At 39.6% G+C, this 22,199-nt stretch overlaps 1 protein-coding gene across 1 annotated transcript in view; it reads left to right on the top strand.

Annotated features, from left to right (window-relative positions):
* Nucleotides 1-787: 787 nt before the first annotated feature.
* The window catches only part of ncor1 (nuclear receptor corepressor 1), a 33,874-nt gene continuing 12,462 nt past the window's right edge, over nucleotides 788-22,199 (top strand). Inside the window, 19 exon segments of the mRNA XM_029519850.1 lie at nucleotides 788-823; nucleotides 1,530-1,636; nucleotides 1,638-1,700; nucleotides 2,773-2,863; nucleotides 3,053-3,231; nucleotides 3,386-3,440; nucleotides 3,921-4,022; nucleotides 11,071-11,113; nucleotides 11,116-11,203; nucleotides 11,938-12,116; nucleotides 12,119-12,226; nucleotides 14,233-14,298; nucleotides 16,229-16,365; nucleotides 16,441-16,534; nucleotides 18,053-18,196; nucleotides 18,199-18,499; nucleotides 18,611-18,734; nucleotides 19,006-19,183; nucleotides 19,988-20,155. Coding sequence (XP_029375710.1) covers nucleotides 788-823; nucleotides 1,530-1,636; nucleotides 1,638-1,700; nucleotides 2,773-2,863; nucleotides 3,053-3,231; nucleotides 3,386-3,440; nucleotides 3,921-4,022; nucleotides 11,071-11,113; nucleotides 11,116-11,203; nucleotides 11,938-12,116; nucleotides 12,119-12,226; nucleotides 14,233-14,298; nucleotides 16,229-16,365; nucleotides 16,441-16,534; nucleotides 18,053-18,196; nucleotides 18,199-18,499; nucleotides 18,611-18,734; nucleotides 19,006-19,183; nucleotides 19,988-20,155 — 2,263 coding nt within the window.

Raw genomic sequence — 22,199 nt, 5'->3', positions numbered from 1 at the left:
CATATTACATTATGGAACTCAATGAATATTTAATACAGGTTTTACATCGTTCAACAGAAGGAACTTGTTAGTTCTAGGTCTGTGTACATAGACATAAAATCTAGAAATTGTGGCCTGCAGTGAAACTCTTTAGCCAAATCAATAGACTGCAGCCATACTGGTGGCTCCCTGAGCATTTAGTTTGCATTTAGTATAGTGCTATGTAATGGATACCAACATGCTAACATCCTCACAAAGACATTAGAGTTTGATGGGAATGGTGTTGGTATTGTACATATCTTCAGTAGTCCAGTAAAAATTTTGTCCTGATCTTGAAATTTGTCAACATTTCACTTGAAACCTCAAATGTCTTATGGTAGTACCAGAGTCAAGTCCAAAGTCTGTAAGCTAGGAACAATGAAAGATGAACAAAATTTAATGGCAATCCATCAAGTTGCAGTTGTATTTCAGCGCCAAATACTGCCCAACACTGCACCAGATTAGGTATGGTTATCGTCCGACTAAAAGGAGACATCCAGGTTTCCCGTTTGTCGAACAGTGTTGTGTGAGCCAATAACTGCTTTTATATGGAACAGACTAACAAATGCTGTCATGTAAAAGAACAGATTTGAGCAATGCACGGCTCAAACAATTACTTCTGTCTTTCTTATCTATAATCACTGATCTGAATACTTCAGCCCATGTTGAAAAACTAGGATTTTCTTTTTGTATTCCAATGGCTCAGTGGGTCCCACCTTTGTCTGGCTCTTCCCTGTCAGGGTCAGACAGACCTTTTGGACTCTGAACAATGGCAGAGTGGACATGGCCTTGTGCCAAGAGGAAGGTGAATTGTTTGTCTGTAGCTGCAGAGAGTGGAAACGAGGGTGCATTGTCCTCCCAATGCGGGAGTCTTTCCATAATTCCACGTAACAGTTTAACTCTTGCATGTCTGGAAATGATTTTTATTTTTTCAACATTAAATGTTAAGACGTGTGATTAAAAAGTAAGCATATGTCACAAAGTGGCAATCGGCTTATGAAAGCTATTTGTAAATAGAATTGCATAAAAACAAACAGTGCTGCGGTTAAGGCACTGAATTAGGCAATTGCAAAGACACACACATATCAACAACAAATGCAGCCAGTTCCTGAGCAGCATGTACTCTTTCATCTCTAGTTTCTTTAGCTTGTCTGTCTATAAAGCCTATTCAAAAGCAAAATGTCACATAATTGTTGATAGTTAACCTGATGGTTAGGATTTAAGAGTTGTTTCCCTTATTTGCATCTATTTTGCCTCTTCATTGATGTAGCAACATAGTACATCAGTTCTGAGCTCTGAGCGTTAGCCATTGCTTAATTGGAAACATAAGACTTTCTCATCTCTCCAACTTCATAACTGTCCGCATTGTAAATGAATAGTGCTCAGTTGGGTTCAGTTGTTTCTTTAAATGCTTAAAAAAAATCAAATTAGAAATCATTTGTTACCTACACTGGGAAACAAAACACTAGAAGATGCTCTTTTAAACTATTGCACACATGCTCTGTGCACAGGAACAGAAAATCTGCCAGCGCTACGACCAACTAATGGAAGCGTGGGAAAAGAAGGTAGAGCGGATGGAGAACAACCCCAGACGCAAAGCCAAGGAGAGCAGAACACGGGTACTATGAAAGGCAATTCCCTGAGATCCGCAAACAGAGAGAGCAGCAGGAGCGCTTCCAGAGGTAATTTATCTGTGACTAGTTCACATTTCGACAAATGGTACTTGTGGCACAATATATAGTTGGCTATGGTTGGTTCTTTGTTCAGAAGCACGCTGATAGAATCTTCCTCAACTAACCAAGTTTGTATTGGTCTATACTGGAAAGGGGTAGATAACTGTTCTCATACCGGCTACGGACTGCTGCAAACAATTTTCATTATTGACCTGGAAATTATTTTCTTTGTTATTTCATAGAATTAAAGTTTCATAGATAAACTGAGGTTTGGAGTGCGAATCAAAGTTCTGATGTAGACTGAGAAAAACAAACATTCACAGAGGAATTGGTGACTTTTCTGGATTTCCTGCTCAGCATATTCCTTGAACAAATAATGAAGAATCTGAATTGCTCAAAAACATTATTGGCAGACAGAAGGAAGAAGAATGTTTTATTTTCTTTATGTATGGCTGCATTACCTTGAGATTAAACAAATCATTGTATTTATATATCAAACTTACATGAAGGCACTTTACACATAAAGCAGGTCTAGACCAAATTCTTTATTGAGTCTGCCAAAAGTACCTTATTGCATCAAAGCAAAGGACTGAACTTAACATAGATAGGACTAATGCCGTAATCTAATGAGAAGGTGATCAAAGATGGTGATAAAGGGGTGAAAACCTACTCATTCTGTTAATGGATTCATAATAATTGTGATGATGATGAAAATTATTATAATGGAATAATAATGTCAACAACTGAGGTAACACCACATTAAAATAGCCTCATCTGTTCAGCCCTCACTTAAATGGAGGACACGAGACAGTGTGTAGGGGCCTACTTTGGGCAGAGACACTGGCTGCCCAGGGGGCTCTGGAGACGGTGGAAGATGGGGTCAGGGCCAGGCGTTTGGTTGGTGCTAGCTTGATGCTTTGTGTGTTCATTGAAAGTAAGACTTTGCAGTTTGGCACTGTTGGGGCAGACTGCTAGACCATGAAGTCTGGAAGTTTCAGTCAGTGTCTTCATATGAATTGCAACATTTAGAAATCATTTGTAATATTAATGTTTGTAATGTATCATGTCCCTGTTTTCACAGAGTTGGACAAAGAGGAACAGGCCTCTCTGCAACAATTGCAAGAAGTGAGCACGAGATTTCTGAAATTATAGATGGCCTTTCTGAACAGGAGGTAGGTACTCTAGAGTAACTGGAGAACTTTCAGGATCTTTGCAGTACTTACTTCATCTTAGGTGTTTCTATAATCTTAAAAAGTCACAAAGACTGGGAGTGGATGTCAAAGTAGAAAGATTATTTACAGGAACAAGGGAGGCTGCTCTCTGAATCAACAGTGTCCATCATGCCTGTCCATGTTCCACAGAACAATGAGAAACAGATGAGACAGCTGTCCGTCATCCCTCCCATGATGTATGACTCTGAGCAGAGGAGAGTGAAGTTTATCAACATGAATGGCCTGATGGATGACCCAATGAAGGTGTACAAAGCCCGGCAGTTCATGAATGTTTGGACTGAACATGAGAAGGAGATCTTTAAGGAGAAGTATGTTCTTTTTGTTTTTATTGCAAAGCCTACTGCAATTTGTTCCTGTAAATCTGCAGTGCAGAGATGGTTTATAGATCCTAATATGAGCTTGCGCTTGCACCAATATATTTTTGGCTGCAGCACATGATTAACAGCTGTCGTCTCGTTGTAGGTTTGTCCAACACCCCAAGAACTTTGGCTTGATTGCCTCCTATCTGGAGAGAAAGGTAAATTTCTTCTTTTATTTTCAAATGTGCGAGTTTTTACAACTTATGGCAGGATTTACTTTTATTGATCTCCAGGGTTGCACATTAAAGCGCGACTCTTCCAAAGTCAATCACACACACTGCTCTTTTGGACTTTGAAGCTCAATATTTATTTTTCATTGTGAGATTTTTATTTAACTTCATTATCTTTAATTCTGGTTATAACAATCTTCAGATTTATTATGCACAATGTTTTTCTTCACGAGGAACAGAAATATTAAGATCTGCTCTTTGTGGCTTCTCTTTGCCCATGAACCACATACATACAGCACTTGCGACAAATAAATCTGTTAAGAGTGTGTTCTCTTGATGACAGATATTAATCTATTGATTGTATCATGGTATGATATCTAGTGCTTACTAACTTTTAATACAAGAACTTATGAAAAAAAAAAAACAAAACAAACACCTGATTATATATGGTTTGATTTCTTGGCTTAGTGTGTGGCCGATTGTGTCCTCTACTACTACTTAACCAAGAAGAACCACAATTACAAGACGCTGGTGAGGCGTAATTATGGACGCCGAAGAGGAAGGAACCAGGTAAACCTAAGATTTGATGAAAATCTAGTTAAAGCTCTTTATGAAAAGTATATGAACCATTTCTACTGGTGGCCATACATACCTTTTTATGTGTAAAAGTTCTACTAAATTTTATCGAACAACCTTTATGATCTGACCAACCTATACAAAGGAACAGATGAAATACTCCTTCAGGCACCTGTGAGGTGTGATGAATTCACATGATGAGTTGGCAGCATCAGGTTTGTCTTGCCATGTTTTGCCACACCTGTTTCATAACTGCTCACCCTTTTATTGACAACAATCATGAAACACTTGCCACACCTATCTTTTGTGGTTTGCATCCTCATTACCAGGGCTTTTCAGAGTGAGAGCAACAGGAAGCTCAGTGGCAACTCCCACCTTTTTTTCAGTATTAGAAAGCAACTCTTGGATTGTAGGTGTTACTACAGCATGACTTGCTTTTATGTCAGTTATCCCTAAAGATACACTGACACAATCTGTGAAAGCTTCAAGATGCAGCAGTTCTGTTTGCATGCTTTGAAAAATGGTTCAGGGTGAGAATTTTTATTTTTTTATTTTTTAACTTTTGAGATTCATAGCTGATTGATTAATTCCACACACAAAAAGGAATTCCGTATTATTTTGCAGTTGGATTATTAGTTTAATATAAAATCATTTTCTCAACCCTGGGAATAATCTGCTTTGTTTTGTGTTATATTTAATCTTTTACTGACATCATGTTGGGCTTTGGGACATTGTGCTAACTGTTTTGCTGTGTTTTTTTTTCTCTTGATATTAATGACATCAAATTAAAACAACAGATAATCCAAAGAAGGTTAAATTGGAGCTATAATGGAGTCACTGAGCTGCACGGTTTCACACAGTTCTGTAGTAACCAGTTTAATAGAAAATGTAATTATTGAAAAATGAAGCAGCTGGTATGACAGTCTGCATGATTCTGTAGCTGTGTCACCTGCATGGGCCCCCTCCTATATGTGTTTTGTTGTAGTATCAAGACATGAACTGCAGCTGCTCCTTACTTTAAACCTGTGTACTTAAGTAAAATGCAATGTTTATGCTGTACTGTAGAGGGTGTTTTGTAGGTATTGGCATTATCTCCAAAGTCGTGTTGAGGGATGGTGGATATTATTTTCCATTCTTTGTCCCAGGGGAAGTTTTGTCTTGCTTCACTCATGCCACAGTCTTTGTACAGGACATTTTTCTCTGTATATATACCTTGTAACCCAAAGGGTTGTAAAATGTTGATTCTTTCTTTACATAGAAGGAGGTGTAGAGGACAAGAGCTCCTGATTTACGCATACGACAAGGTGCCCCATCTTGTTATATTGGTCACCAAGTGACCAATATAATTTTGTCATAGGGAACTGAATGGTGTAAAAAAAAAAATTACATGGCTGACTATCAGATCAGAGTTGATACTGCAGATTATTAAATATGTGTTTATCGTTTCTGGAGTTCACAGTCCTTTCAGTGGCAAGTGGCTTTATGTGGATTTGTATCATATATGGGTGTAATGCCTGGTGTCCAATGTTCATGGATTTTCACTTGTGTAAAAATGGATGTTAGATGACTTGATTTTGGTCAATTGCTTCATGGCTGCAGTTGGTGCAATCCATGTTGAGGTTGCAATCTCGTGTTTTCTTCATTGCCATTGGACTAATGCCACTCAGGATATCTGAACTCCTGGTGTGGCTTAACAACTGCAGTTTGAGAGAGAAGAGTGAGTCATTAGTGAGCAAAGGAGAACAGAGTTGTCAAAAGCAAGAGCTAAGGGAATGTAGGATGAGTGTGCAAAAGTCAATGAAAAAAAAAAGCCTCATTGAGACAGAGTGAGTGCTTGCATCTTTTCTAATGTGTGGCTGGTTGTTTTGTTTTGTTTCCATGTTTCCATTTCCTCTTTTTTTCCGGCTCCTCCGAGAGGGAGAGAGCAGAAAGGAGCGAGCCAGCCAGCTAGCCACCCCCTCACTGAACAGTTGAATTGGTACAGCCCGGCCATCTGACCGGGCCCAAAAAACTCACTGTGCTGCTGTGTAGTGCCAATCAAAGAGGAGTGCACGGCAGGGATTACCTTGAGTGACCCTTCATAGATTAGTGCGTGCATGTGAGATGGACAATTCTTTGGGCGGCTTAAGCGGCCTGATGACACGCTTTCCTGGAATATGTTCGGCTGTGCCGGCCCGGCAGCCCTTCTAAGGAGCTCTGCTATGGTGCTGTCCTGCCCCTTTACTGCTATCGTTACCACCGCTATGGAACTCCTGGAGGGTAAACTCACATTTGCTACACCAGTGAGTTGTGGCTCACAGTAGAGCGAGGGTTTTTTTATGATCAGCAAATGAGCTTGCAGGTATGTCACTTGTTTAAAATCAACACATTTAATTTGAAAAAGAATTTCCTACATTGTGCTCAAGTTTATTTTCACTCTGTTTCTTCTTCTTCTATTTGCCATATTTTGTTGCTACTTTGCTCAGGCTTTTCATTTCTTAGCCTAGATATTTATTTGAGCCTTGCAGGCAGCTAGACTCAGCTATTTTAGGGTAGTTTTTCTAAGACAGACAGGCTTTTAGTTTCACAGTCAGACAGTGCTTGGGGATCATGCATGTACATATGGGCATGTCTTTCATGCTATTGCCATATTATTTCTTATTTATTAGCTGAAAAAATGTAGGAACTAATTTTTTATTTAATATTTGGAAGATAAACATACATAAAGTATATTACACTCATGAGCCTCATTGACTTACCATTCTGAGCTAAATGAATACTCTGTTGACCACAAACACACACAGAAAATAATAAACAGTACTTACTGTACCCATTTCATACCTTCCCACTGTGGATGCAACCATTTCATGTAGAACTTGGTCCTTGTCTTGTTCCATGCTGTTAGAAGCTTAGCATCTCCTATCTCTGTCAGCTAGCTAGCTCCACCCTGTAACACTGAGTCGCAACAACTGACGTTTTGCAGTGGAAGAACATTTTTCAATGCATTGGTCTTTTTTGTGCAATGTTGGCAGTCTGGCAATGTTTGCTCTAAACTGTTTGTATTGAGATTAAATTAGCAGCAGCATCTGTATAGTTTGTCATTTCACCATCATGTTTTATTATATCAATGATGACTGTCATGACTGTTGTGAAAGCCGTGTTCTAGAAATTTCAGAATTTGAGCAATGCTCTTCTTTGTGTTATAACTTCATGTAACTTTCACATTTATGTCAATTACCTTTTTGGGTTTCACTATTTTCTTAGTTTTGCTTGAAGTTTAAAATATTTAGCTGGCCTTTTTTGGTCTTGTTGGCTGCTCACACAAGTATTGCAGTAATATGGTAGTGGTTATGTTTTAATACCCATCAACCTTTGAAAGGGTTACTAAAAAGTGAAAATATAAAACAAATACTGTTTATTGGGAGAGAAGACAAGATATGAACACTTGCCAAACCCAGTTCTACCGGCAGCCATCTCTTAAGATTGATCTCACTGTTAAAACACCTACGCCACAGGCCATAGTTTTGCTAACACAATGCATTTGTCATAAAGGGCAAAACACTGACAAACATCCAAGCATTAATTTCTGGCAAATTACTAGAATGGAAAATAAACACAACATTTCCAGTTCAAATGAAGCAAATAAATTGCAGTTGTTTAGTGCAGTAGATAGATAAAAGATATGACAATAGATAATAGATAAATAGATAAAATAGATAAAAAAATATGACATAAAGCTCAGTTTTAAGAATTCTCTGAGAATATATAATAATATCACCCCTTTTAATACTGGTGAAAGCTTATTACTGAAAAACATCAGCTTTGATCTAGTATGATCTATAGACACTTGAATAATAAAAAAAGTCTTAGTATGCATCCATCACCCCACTTGTCGTTCTTTTTGTAGTCTTAGCCTGTTTCATGAACTTAATCATAGCAGTACAGTTAATCAAGCAGTGAAGTAGATTTCATTGGATTTTAGCACCATTGAAAAGCTAATTTTTTCCCTGCAGAGCTCCTGGTAACCAGGGGAACTAGGCTAATCTTTTTACCCTCATTATTTACTGTAAATTTTACCATTGTGAACAGAATTTAATTTCATTTTCAGCTCGATCACACATTTCCATCTGAAGTTCTGTTAAATGTTAAGCATAGTCCATAGTCTTATCTTTCTTTTTCTTTCATTTCAAGGAGTCCTTTATGAAATGTTTCTGCTCATTCTTTTGGTAATGCTAATTGGGGCCATTGGCTGATTGCAATTAGGGTAATGAGTTCTAAGGAGAGAGGGATGACACAGTAATAATCTATCTAATCTAATCTAGTAACAATTTTTTAATTTCTTATTTCTTCAGAGTAACTGCTTGAAGCAAGAGAGAGATTCCTCTGGTGGCTGAAGTTCTGTGGTAGGAAAGGGAAGATTGACTTGTGGCTCTGTCATTTCCTAAATCAAACAAGACTTGTGAATCAGCAAAAGAGGGGAGAAATTAAAACTCTCAAAATATTCAAGCCAGGTCAGGAAAGAGCTTCGTTTAAAAACACTGTAGAACCGCAGAACCACGGGCCTCATTGACTTTTGGAGAACATCTGGTGTACAGGCTTTTTACACAGTGTGGGAGAAGAGGCAAGAATGCCACGGCTCTCTGACCACCTCCAAAGCAAACACGAATGCTCCCAGACCCAACCAGAACAGCATCTCAGTGAAGGACATGTAGGGGGAGAATAACTCCCTTAAAACAGACTGGTTGCTGCAAAAAGGTCTCTGAATTGTTGAGTGCCAAAAAACATTCCTTGCAGACTGCTGCAGGCAGGAAACAAGTCAGGAATTTAATTCCCAATCCAAGTTTGACGCAGCTCTCTCTGTATACGTCAACCTCAAATCTGAGCTCTGAATCTGAAGGGGATTCCTTAAAGAACTGAATAGAACAGATGCATCATCACTCTGCGCTGTATAATCAACATACCACTTCCAAAATAAAGCTGCATGGCTATTTTCAAGCCATTTCAACATGCAACATGCTGAATATTAATATATGTATGTTTGAAATGGATCAGATGTATCTCAGTGAGATTTATGATACAAATCCAAAAGCAATTGGAGAAGTAGGTTGTAACCAAAATTCTTGACAAATCAACAGTTTGCAGCAGTGACATTAAGTACAAATCAAATTTTCCAGTTTTGTCTCCAACTAATTTCAGTATTATGAAAGGAAGGCTGTGAGCTGAACAACCTAATATGAAGTATATGTTTATAAATTTAATATTGCCACATGCACTTTATTGCAAATTATAGCAAATTTGAATTTTGCTCAAATCATGTAACTCCCCTTCTCAAAAGTGAAGAAGATTGTTGTCCGTCTTTGGTTAGAGCTGGCTATTAGCAGCCACTATTGTGCAAGTCAGGACCTGCAGACATGAAAACTGCTACTCTTTAGGCAGCTGAGGCTGATTCAAATAAATGACTGGGACAGTTGCTCGCTGTTTTTTTCCTCAATAGGTGTCAGGCTTTCCAGTATTAGGCTTTATTTTTTTCATATGACAGCCAGACTCCTCATGTGTAGAGCAATATTACAATATAGACAGCCACCAAAATCCCCCCCCCCATGTCGCCCAGTCTTTCTCTTTGCCTCGGTCCATATCTGTTGCCTTTACCATTGAATGAAGCACATTCCTTGGCCCCATCTGGTACCAGCATGGGATGTTTGGCTTGGCATAGCCAGGCTTGTTCCAGCACAGCGCCTTCATGGAACAGGCAGGAGGAAACATTCCGTGGTGAACCACGCCAGCAGTCATGATAAAGAATGTTGCTCTACCCTCAATCACTCAGCCCCTATTTTTTTTACATCCAGTTTGAATAATACTTCCAATCTGCATATGTAGGCAGTGATATCGATCTGAAGTCAACCCCCAACCTTTTTTTTTTTTTTTTGAAAAACAATCATCTCTCTGTTCAGTTTAAGACTTGCTCCCTTTTTGTCTGCTACAGTGTGGTATAAAATTCATAATGAGTGTTTGGATCAAACCCTTTTTCTCTCTCTTAGCAATATAATGTAACAAGTAAGACACGCAACCTCCTAATGCTCCAAATGTCATAATTTTCTAATAAGGCTGACAGATTTGAGATGATTATCTGCTTTGTGGTTTGTGTTTCACGTGTTTCTGTGTGACCGATCATCCAAATATGGCATAGTGCTAATCTATCTGCAAATGTCCAACTCGTCTGTTCATCGTCTGTCTAGCCAATATCTTTATTGCATCTTTGGTTTTGCTGGAAACCTGAATGGTAGCTTGAAAGTAAGAAATGGACCAGATGGTGGCATATATTATCTCGATCCCATAATGGCCAAGTGTGGAATATTACAATTACGCCTTTCTTTTCTATGAAGGTAAGATGTGCCCCAATGTACCAAAAAGGGCATTGTGGTGCTCTAGAGGTTGTCCCAGCTACATATCATATTCTAAAGACATAAAGGAACATACCTGTTACTTACAAGACCCAACACAAATTGCATGTTTGTACATTTTCAGTGAAAATGAAATAGAAACATACATATAAAAATTTCTGTCTTCCTTACTCAGTCTGTCTAGCGTCAAACTGACTATTAAGCAGACTATCGTCACCCATATTGTGTTGTAGGATTTAAAATGGTCCTCTGGGCTCACAGGGCCAGTACACACACAGCTTTACACTTGGAACATGGTTGTTCCGTTAAAACAGACAAAGCTTGCAAGGAACTAATCTAAATGTCAGACTTGTAGAGAAAGGTAAGAAGTATGTGGCAGGTTAAAGCATTGACATCAGCATTGAGGAATCTTTTCTATGTTGAAGTGATATCACATTGGCTTAAGATTCATCGAGACATGCACCTTTAAAAGACAGCTATGGTTTTTTTGAACAACCTTGATAAATTCACTACAGGGTAGTTAAAGACTGAGTCGCCGTATGCACTAGTTGGGTTATAGGCACTTTTAGCATCTTGTATGATTTTTACTAATCTGCCCACTCACCTTTTTAAAAGTTTAATGAAAAACAAAATAATATCTTCCCTTTGTGTTTTGTCTCAAGCAAATAACACGTCCCTCACAAGAAGACAAGTCAGACGACAAAAACGAGAGGACAAATCAGAAAAATCTGAGAAAAAAGAGGACGAGGAAAAGAAGGACGAGGAAGAGAAAGATGAAAAGGAGATTCAAGGTTAGTTATGAATTGTTGTGGTCACTCTGCTGCACGCATTTTTCTTAGTTACTTATAGATATAATTACATATAATTATAAATGTAATATTATATATAATTAGAGTACCTTGATTTTCCATGCACTTATTTTCAAGCCAATTTTGTAAAGATTCACCTTTTTATAATCCTTGGTCCTACACAGTTGTTCATATGAACAATTTGTCTTCCACTCATAAACCAAAATTCATGACTATGGCTTTTGGTGTGAATAAAGCTTTTCCTACTGTATCTTTTGGTTGAACAGAGGAGTAAATTATTCACAAAAATGGCTTGACAAGTGACTAGTGTAATGCTTTATGACCCAATTTGTCTAAATGTGTTTAAATATAATCTGTTTTTTTGGATTGTTTTGACTTGACACTGTATCATACAAGGATTAATTATAAATGAGGATCACTGGTAGGAAGATTTCACTTCTCAAGGGGAGTAACTCATGTTCTAACTCGAGAAAAGACTTGGAGGTTGTGTAGCAGTATTTATTTTGTGACATTGTGAATAAACGGGACAACCTGCTAACTTGGTGACGATTCAATTCAGCCTCAGATTGGTCTGAACTCTAAAATGCTTTTCTTGTGTGCTCAGTCGGGGAGTGAGGCAGATTACCAAAAGGACTTGTTATTATTGCTGACTCAAAAGGGAATAGATATTTGGTATACCAACAACCCCTTAAGCTTGGTTTTCCTTCTCCAAAACCACAGGGACATTGGCAAGGACAAAGACAAGTGTGACGGTGGAGAGGACGAGGACGGAAAGGAGCAAAACACGCCGCGTGGCAGGAAGACTGCCAATAGCCAGGGCCGCCGTAAGGGAAGGATCACCACACGCTCCATGGCCAATGAGGCTGCAACTTCGGCAGCCGAGGAAGCACCTCCCCTGCCTCTGAGCCGGTCTTGCCAGATCCTCAACAGCTCTCTAAATCTGATTCAACACAGAGGTCCATGAAGGAGGCTGCAAAAAGTCAAGTAGTTTCCATGGATGCCAATAAAGGTGATTCTCCTGAGAGATGTTCTCTAGTATTGGTGACAATATATATTTTGTCAACACTGGCTGACACACAGGTGTAAAAATATGTAAGGAAAGGAAAAGCATTGGATTGATGACGGAATGGAATGAAAGTATCCAGAGCTCATTCACACTATTTTTACAGTTTTGCTTTATTTTACTTGCTGTTTTTGGCTATGAACCAAAAATATTGTGTTGGCCGATTAATCACTTGTAAGAAGTTCATTTTGGTGGCATTCTTGCATTTCTTTACATTCTATACTTGGTTTATATACATTTTGCACATGCAAAGTTTCCACTTTACAAAAATGAAACAAGTCCATTCTTAATAGCACATGTTTCTAAACAACGTTTAGAGACATGCCAGACTATCATCCGCCATAAAATGTGTAGATACATAAGCTGCTTGCACCTGAGGGTGGACTGCTGGTTCATTAAGTTCGTCACTCAAAGCCAATGTCAGACAGACTCTGCTGTGCTTCCTGAGTGCATCAGGAAGCTCTGGGTAGTCTGTCCATTACCATGGCAATCAACTGCTCTAGTTGAGCTGTTGTCATGGTACTTAGTCACGCACTTGTTCTCTTCCACCCTTGAAGTCAGTCTGTCTGAAGGTGGCAGCTCAGGTTATTAGGTATCAAAGTCCCTGTGTGCTAAGCTCATTCTGGTGCTAATCTGAATCATTAATTCACTGTTTTATAAGTGTGCTGTGCTCTTCTGCCAGCTGCTCCTGTAATTGTCTATGAGCTCTTCTTTACTCAACAGTTATGCTATATAGTTTGCCCGATCATGTGATTAATTAACCTCCTACTCTGTGTTCTTCATTCAGTCAACTCTCCGACCTTTCTGGCCCTGTTCTGGGCATATCACTGTTTACATAGGACTGTGTCAACTGTGATCTCTCTCACTGACAACATGGTGGATTTTGCATGTTTGTTTGCCTGCACTGTTGCAACGCCTGCAGCCACAGTGCTTCTTAGAAATAAGTGGGCTAAGTGCTAAAGGTTAACTATGTGTCAGCCTTGTCCGTTTGAAATGATGCTGAGCAAGTTTAGGAAACTACTGATTCAGTAGATCAACCTTAAAGTTGTGGGAGATTATGTTTGTGTTTGATGGAAGGTAAACTGCTACAAAGTAGACGGACGCCCAGGCTGTTTCCCAGAGATTAATGACAGCCCTCGAGGGTTCTAACCTGTCACGGGGAGAACATGTGAGTTTTGCCACGAGAGATGGAGGCCCAGTCCAGTAGACATTTGCTTAACTAAATGTAACAGACTGTTTGGTTGGGGGACCTTTGATACGAACCATCTAAACAGTGAGAATTGATCCACTCATCTAAGAGGTGGGTGGGGCATGTGGGGGGCAAGCCTACTCTTAATGTCAAGGGTACATCTGCTGCTATATTAGTCTAAATGTTTACACAGTCTCACTGGGTGCCATGGACGAGAGTGTGCTAGAGTTCATTCAGCCCCCTCCCCTGTAATCGTGTACTTCTGTGAATTTTGGGGGGTGTGCAACTGTGTCAAGCCAAAGCAAGAAGGCGGAGCGTGAGATGTGCAGTGTCACAGTAGAAGGGGTGGGAGAGTTATTTGTCTCCATCCAAGGCCTTTTCCCAAAGAGGGAGGCACGGCACTCAACCCCTCCACTGTCTGGTGTTAGATCAGCTGACCAAGGCCCTCCCCTTGTGGATTAGACAGGAGGAGGGCTTGTACTGAGCTCTGGGTAAGGGGAGAGACGCATAGATGGGAGGGGAAAGAGAATGAGAGTGTGAGAAGAGAATGAGCTAGAGCAAGAGTGGAAGTAAGGGAGCAGGACTCGGCAGCCCCTGAATGTAAACAGATTATTAGAATAGTGGCCATGAGAAGAAGACCGCTGAGGAGAGGACACTCACTTTCTCTCTCTGTCTGTGTCTCTCCCTCTGTCTCTGCTACCCTCCATCTCTTTTTCTCTCTGTCCATGCTCATGGGGCTATTTTTCTTTCCATTGTGATTTAGCTGGTGCTGGTGAAACCGGAGAAACTTCTCGCTGGACCGAGGAGGAGATGGAGGTAGCCAAAAAAGGTAACATTCCCATTACTTTCCCTTTTCACTTTATCTCTCCATCCTTCCTCTGTTTCTGTGTTGCTGTTATCTTATCTGATTTTACTTCAGACTATCTGTTTTTTTGAAAAAAGATTGGCTGCTGTATGAGACACAGGGATTCCTTTATCTTTTAACTTGTGGTTTGTTTAGGCCATGCCTGAAGCAATGCAATTATATATTGTTATTTATTATTTAATAATTAAATGTTTCTTTTGGATCACTTTCAGTCATCCACATGTAAAATTCCTTTTTTAAAGTTGCTTTAGTTTTGTTCATACTTTAAAGTGCAGCATACTGCGCCTGGTGCCAGACTGCACCGCTACAGTCAGGTCATATGCCATTTGTGTTTGCCCTGTCTGCCCCCCATTTGTTGGCTTTGTTGGTACGTGTTTAGTGCCAAGAACCATAGACAGGGGATTTAATGTGGATTAATTAAGCCTGATGTGTGCGTATTGGAGATTTACTTCCCCCTTCACAAAAATACGTAGCAGTCGTGATCTCCTCTGGCATTCAGACCTGTATGCTACATATGTTTGGATTAGTGTACGCAAAGGAGACGTGCTCCACCTCTCCTAGTCATATGACTGAGTCGGCTCAGAAATCACTTTTATGCTATGTTGGCACTAATGGCTAATCATTCTCACACACTGAGCACAGTTGCCCTGTGTTGCAATGTGTTGCTCTATGAGAGTATGTATTAAAACATAAAACATCCCTGGCCTAGAGGTTGCATTGGAGGTTTTGTTGTTATAGGTTCATACCTATAAATGAATGAATATTTAATGAAGCTGTAATGCTTCATTGATGTCTTTGGTCATTGACAAATTTATTTCAGGCAAATCAGATATGTAACGAATCAGCATCCATCTTCCCTGGCAATTGCATGGTGTGATCAAACAACATCCTGTCATGTCAAGCTTACTTATTCCAGTGTCTGTTTTGCTGGAAGTGCAGAATTTGGGCAAAATAATTTTTAGCAGCAAACAATAAAATATAAAATACACAGGTTGATTAACTCATCTCAAACAGCAGAAATATTTCTAAATTTCTAAGGATTGACTTTTATTGAATGTTACATATTTATTTTTATTACAATGAGAATGATTCCTTAAAATATTTTCAGAATATGCAAATATGATCTATTTACAAAACATAGGCTGTCTCAAATTGTCCATCGTGTGGATATATTTAGCAGATTTTGATTGTCTGGATGCTACAATAACTTAAAATGAGACACCAGTCACTTTGAACCGTCCCAATGTCCTAATTTTTTTCATTTAAGTAGAAAGGTAATGGGGTTTGCATGTAGCTCTGTGGTGATTTGTTGTTTGTCTGCCAGTAACTCTTATTTCCTTTGGGCTGGGAGGGTGGGGAGGTCACTGGGGTTACAGTATTTGGAGACGAGATGCCCTAATGTCATAGGTAAATGGCAGTCTTCCACCTCACTGCGACTTGGCAATGTTGTTTCAGAGTTTAGTTAGACTGTCAAAGCTAATTGTGTTCTCAGCTCAGTTTTTGGTCTTTCAGGATGGAAAAGACCAGCAAGAAATTTTAGCAATGGGGTCATTAATAACCCTACCTTTAGCAGCTTTTGAATTTAACGAGACACTGTTGAGAATATCTTCTTCAATCTGTTACAGATCTTAAATGTGTCAAAGAAAAATGTTAGTTATTTAATGTCAGAGTATGTTCATGTCAAGTCAGGATTTGATAGTCTGGGTATACCACTGCGCTGTGCCTCCAAGATAGTAACTGTGAATGTCATGATTTGAATTTGTCTGATCTTCAATGTAGCATTAGATTGTATTATCACAAAATAACCAGAATTTTCAGCCTCACTAGTTTAAATTCTCGCCGCGTCCAAAGGCAGCAAATGATTAACCCAGAATTTTCCTCTATCCCACTGCAGGGTTAGTGGAGCATGGGCGAAACTGGACAGCCATTGCCAAAATGGTCGGCACCAAAAGTGAGGCACAGTGCAAAAACTTCTATTTCAATTACAAAAGACGTCACAACCTGGACAACCTGCTCCAACAGCATAAGCAGGTGAGCTATTTGTTATCCTCAGCTTTCTGCTATGGCATATTACAATCTGTGATGCTACTTTTGTGTGTCTTCTAGGATACACGTCGGGCTCGTGCTGATAGGTCTCAAGGTGAGGGTCTAGCCACAGCATCACCTGATGATGATGAGGACAACGCTGATGACAGTGAAGGTTAGAGATATGGATGATATAAAGTATGAGCTCATTGTTAAACACACACACGGACACTTTTTTTTTTTTTTTTTTTTTTTTTTGACTTTTTTTACTTTTTTGGCCTGCTTATCTGAGGTTCAAGTGCCAGGGCAAAACCTGCATGATGGACACAGCAGGCTTTGTATCCAAATTTTGGCCTTGCATATGAGTTGTGAGACTTTGTGCCTGATATTGCCAGGTACTGGGTAAAGAGAATCAGCAGAGAAAGAATGTGGTTAGCACAGTAACAAAGCAGGGAAGCCTGATCCAAATGTCTGATGAATTGTCACTGAAGGATTTCACTTGAGTTGATTGTAGTTTGCTTTCTCTCTACTAACTGTAGTTTTAATTTGGGGGTGGGGGGTCAAATGGAAAAAAGCAAAGGGGGAGAGGAACAGATAAAAGATATGAACTAATTCTGACTACATGGGTGCCCATTGCATAACAGTTCTTGGCTTTGAAGACTAAAGAAGGGCCGCTCTTTGAACACAAAGTGCTGGTTTTCTTGTTTGATCCAGAAAGCCTGTCTGTCTATCCGCCTCCCTCCTTTCCAGAAGGAAAGGCCTTATCTTTGCTGGCATTACATGGTGAGGGTAACATGCTATGAAAACAAATAATATGAAAATACTCTATGTAGAAATATAGATCAAAACAGAATATTACTGGGCTACTTTTCTCTTTTGAGTTTATTGAACGTGTCTTTTTTGTTAGAAAGTCACGCTTAGCAAAGGCCCCACTCACAAGATAGCAGTGGCAACAACAGGCGGTCACAAGGTTTTTCTGTCATGTTTATTTGACTTTCTCCTTGTCTGCTCTGAAGAGGCCTTGGTTATCTACATTGGTCAGATCTCACATTATTCAGACATACATAAAGCACAGATGCATTAGTCTTGCTCTATTAAAGTGTACTTACAGATATTGTGATTGTTGTCTTTTTTTTAGTTATGCTCATTTTCTGATGTAGGTTTGATAAATTTAATTCATCTTCACATTGAATTTGCATAGACATAGCATCTTGGCCCATCATGGGAACAATTGCAGAAGTAGGTGAAGTGCAAACCAACATAGGTAGACAGGTTTTACAGGCAGTTTCTCTCTTAAGGATTTATGATAGTTGAAAAATACCACTTTTTCACTGAAGTGCTACAGTTTGTTCAGTGTTACGTTTGATCTTAAACTAAAGAAGCACTCATGAGCTTTTGTTTGTATATCAATCAATGAGTCTGTCATTCTAGGATGCCAGCATAAAGCAATTATTAAATTAGCAAACACAGGAACCAGCAGTTAAATATGACCTGAAGAAAAAAATTCACATGGGTGGAGATGAAATCTGTCGATAATTTAAATGAATGTATGAGCCCCAAGTCATGTTTTTTTTTTTTTTTTTTTTAACTCATGAATTAATTCACTTGTTCCAAATTCATTATACATTTATTTGTACAATCGATTTCATGTATGCTTTGACTTTTACTAATTCATCCTGTCATGCCTATTTAGGTGGTGACAATAGCTCTGATACAGAGAGTGCCCCCTCCCCCTCTCAGGCTGACTCCTCAAAGTCTGGTGACTCCAAGAGGGCAGACACCGCTGCAGTAGATGCTCAATGCTCTGAGCAGGACAAAGGCCAAGCCAGTATGGCAAAGCCCCAGAGTCAACATATGGGGAACTCTGTGTCAAGGAAGAGAAAAGCCCAGAGAGTGAGACGGGGTCTCAGGAGGAAAAGGCTAGGGTTGCTTCCTATGCAGGCTCTGTACATCCCAAAACTGAGCCTCAGGATGTGGACATGAAGACTGGAGAGGTTCAGGTCAAGATGGAGCCTGAGATCAAGGAGAAAGGAGAGAAGGGAGATCATGGCGAAATGCAACAGGATCTTCATTCAGACAATGACTCCAGCGCCACCTGCAGTGCTGACGAGGATGTGGAAGCAGAGTCTGAAAGACAGAGGTGTTTTTTTTCATAAATCCTGTCTCCAGTCTCATGTTGTGTGAACAAAAGTGCAGCTTTTATGAACAGGACATGAGTGTCACTAACATATTTTGTCTTGTGGCACTGCAGAATATTCTCTATGGAAAAGCCTTCATTGCTCAGCCCTCCAGGCTCAGTGCTGGTGTCGTCACCCAAGCAAACCCAGCTCAACATCCAGCAGCTCCAACAGAGGGCAGCCGCCATCCCACCCATGGTTAGTCACAGTTACACAATGATGAATTTAGACTAAAAAGGCAGGCAACAGATTGAAATCACGTCCACACAGAAGTCGTTAGGAGCAATGTAGCAAGATTAGAAACTGCATAAATTGGTACTTTTAGGCTCATCATGTTTTTATCTCCTTTGAAATTTAACTTTCCAACATGGGCAATGGCAGTATATTTGGTATGAGCCTCACTGCTGATACAAATCAGCCATTAGATTGCCTGGGTCATCTGGGCCTTTTCTCTCTTTCATGCATTTAGGTGTCGAGTCCCTTTGGCCCTGGCGCTGTGCCCATCAGTGGTTTTGCCATGTTGCAACATCAGATCAAAGCAGTCCATGAGTCTGCACATCAGGAGGAGAAGCAGAGGCAGGATCAGGGAGATCTGGAGCGCAGACCCCTTTTCAACACCCGGAGCCCCTCTGTGCTAGATAGAGATGGTAAGTGAATAAAAACTATCCTCATTCTGTCCTCATCTGTCCCCCTTCCATGCTCGTCGCTCCTTCAGCCCTTGTTCCCTGTTGCTCCCAGCAGTGGTCTATTTATAGCTAATACATTTTTCAGGCCCCCATCCATTTTTATGTAGTTTCGAAAAAGGAAACATTTGAAGGTGATCTGGACAGTTGTAATGTGACCTGAAGACAAAAAAAGTTAGCTCACTCTGTTTCACATTTGCATCTCAAAGTGTGCATTGGTGTACCCCCTAAACTGCCTGAAGAATGGGAGTGGATTTTCGTTTGTTTGTATGGGTTTTTGTTTTTTTTTTTGTTTGTTTGTTTGTTTTTTGCTGCTGTTTGTTTGTTTGTTTGTTTTTTTTTTACAAAACGTTGAATGACTTGACCACGTCCGCATCAGACATTTACTGCTTCTGTTTATTCAGCGTTCAGCCACTTAGCTCCAAAAGGGAGAGTGGTAACTTCATTAGGCAGACTGCACTATGGGTTGATTTATTTATTTATTTATTTTATTTTTTAGTTTTTTTCCCCCCTTATTAATTAATTTATTTGTTCGTAAAGCTTTTAGCACCTTTTAACCAGAGTGCTGTTAAGAGCAGAAAAGCTGTCAGTAAGCTGCTGGGCTTTGGCACCAAGATATTTACTGCATAGGTTTTGTGGGTTTTTGTCCAGCTGGCGGTGCTAGTTGTTGAGGCCCGTAAATTCTAGGTCAGCTCAATGCTAGGTGGCATTGAGTTCTTGTTTTAATAGTGGCTGTCTTCCCTTTGTCCTTATGCCTGTGTACTGCAGGTAAGCTCTTACCCTACATGCCTTATGACATGAAGCTGGCTCTGGACCAGGAGGCCCTCTCTGGTCGGCCAGGCTCTCCCTACAGACTCTCTCCCAGGGAGCTGAGCAAGGCCTCACCCCAGCCTGACCCCAACGCCCCCAGTGCCTCCCGCTACAGTGTGCCGCCAGGTAAAAGCACACATCTTCACCCTCCCCCCCCGCCTACCCCGCTTCCCTTTTAGTCTACTCTCCCTTCCTCCCTGCCTCGGCTGACTCATTTGAGTCTTTTGTGCTTGACCGCTGAGGCATTCTATTTACTATTCGCAGCAGCATATTATTTAATTCCTTTCACTCTTGTACTTCAGTCTATTTAATTTACTGTATTTACTCTCTTGTAGACTGATGTAACAGCCTGTTTTTATAGTATTGTGAATAATATTTTACTTATCTTTAATCTCAAATTTTTGCAAGAGGAGGACCGGTTTTGGATCCTGGTTTTAGAGCAATGTGCATTAGATATTTTTCTCTGGTCCAGAGGTATATTGCAACCAAATTGGGATTTTATTATGTTTGGGATGTAAGTGTTAAGCAGATATAAGATACAGATTTTGAAAACTATCAGTCTCTCTCCAGAAATATTGAATTGGGAAGTTCTTATGGTTGTTTCCTCTGAAGAGTGGTTCATTTCTGTTTCTTATTTAAAGGTTTGGGTGCTTGGGTATACGTAGCACTGTATTGGAGCCAGGATCTCTGAATGTGTTGGGGCTCTTTGGGTTGGTGATGCATGACACTTCATAGAAGGGCTAGCAATAGGATATTGATGTATGCACTGTTAAGGCCACACCTCCAATACTGCATTGAGTATGTCTTTGCTCTGGTGGACAGAACAAAACTATCTATTCTCATGCACTGAGAGAACTCAAAATCCTCTTCCTTGACCTTTAATTGTGAACCCTATAATGCATTCAAAAAGTTGAGGTGGTTTGTGATTGCCATTAGCACCAGTTATATTTCTGCTTTTTTTTTGCTTAGTGACATCATAATACCTTTTTTCAAAAGGTACTTCTCTTGCAGTGCCTGTCACATGACCACAGAAGACTATTATTAATGTTTGCTCAGTCACCTTGATCAATCAACTACATGCAGTTATTTAGAGACGCAGAACAAAAACCAAACCATCTTTTTCTAATATATTTAAAATATCTTATATGATCTTATAATAGCTTACATATTTTATTATAATAAGATAATTTTAATATCAAATTAATATATAGTTTTGACACTGATGCAGCAGTGAATAAAAAAAAATACATATACTTTCATTGTGAAAATATATTTGGTACATCTGTAATGTTATAGCCTGCTACAGATCATACAGTATAGATGTGTACATGACAAGACGTGCCTTTTACTCGCACGGTTGCACTTCCATTTGTCATGAAACATTATCATAAAAAAACAAAAAAAACAAAAAAAACAAACGTGTTTGGTATTGTTGTAGAACAATCTACAGAACAAGTCTAGCTGAAGCTGCAATAGGGTTAGTTCTTTCTCTAAACTGCACCCAACATCACCATTTCCACTTTCACTGTCATTCACTGTTTATATTTTATCAGCTGAATTCCATTATTAAACCTCTTACTACCCTTTTGACATTTATTGAAAGTTACATCAAATGAAAATCTTTGCATCACATCATTGCGTGCTACCAAAATAAATCTGTGAATGTATTTCTGCAGCAGAGTCACAGTCAAAGCCATGCAGATGTGTGAAGATGGTCGTTGTGGTTAATATTAGTCTATGGGTATTTCACAAACCTACAGTTCTATATTATAGTTAGTTATTATTATGCCTCAAAAACCAATCCATACATTCATTCTTTAATGTTGTTAATGTGTTTACTAATACTGGACTTCAGTAGTTTCTCTTGTGTGTCATTTGGAGAGAAGCATATTTTCCATGTGCTGACTAGGCTGTTGTCCACGATGCAGCTGTAGCATGAATGTTAATGTCCAACGGTCTCCCTGCAACAGGGATTTCTAAATTTGTCATTGAGTGGTTTGTTTTCCTATCTGCCACTCTTGGAGCCATCGGGATTATGACGTCCATGCCTACTTGTGGAAGTCTCATGCAGACATTTGCATTTTTGATTTTGGAGAGTGCAGAGCATAATGCGCACTCCCCACAGGGAGGTTACTCTCAGTCTGTGTGTTTATGTTTGCGTAGTATGGTC

The sequence above is a fragment of the Echeneis naucrates genome, chromosome 14 (assembly GCF_900963305.1).
Source record: "Echeneis naucrates chromosome 14, fEcheNa1.1, whole genome shotgun sequence".
NCBI lineage: Eukaryota > Metazoa > Chordata > Actinopteri > Carangiformes > Echeneidae > Echeneis > Echeneis naucrates.
The sequence above is the reverse complement of the archived record's forward strand: the minus strand, read 5'-3'. Positions and strand labels throughout refer to the sequence as shown.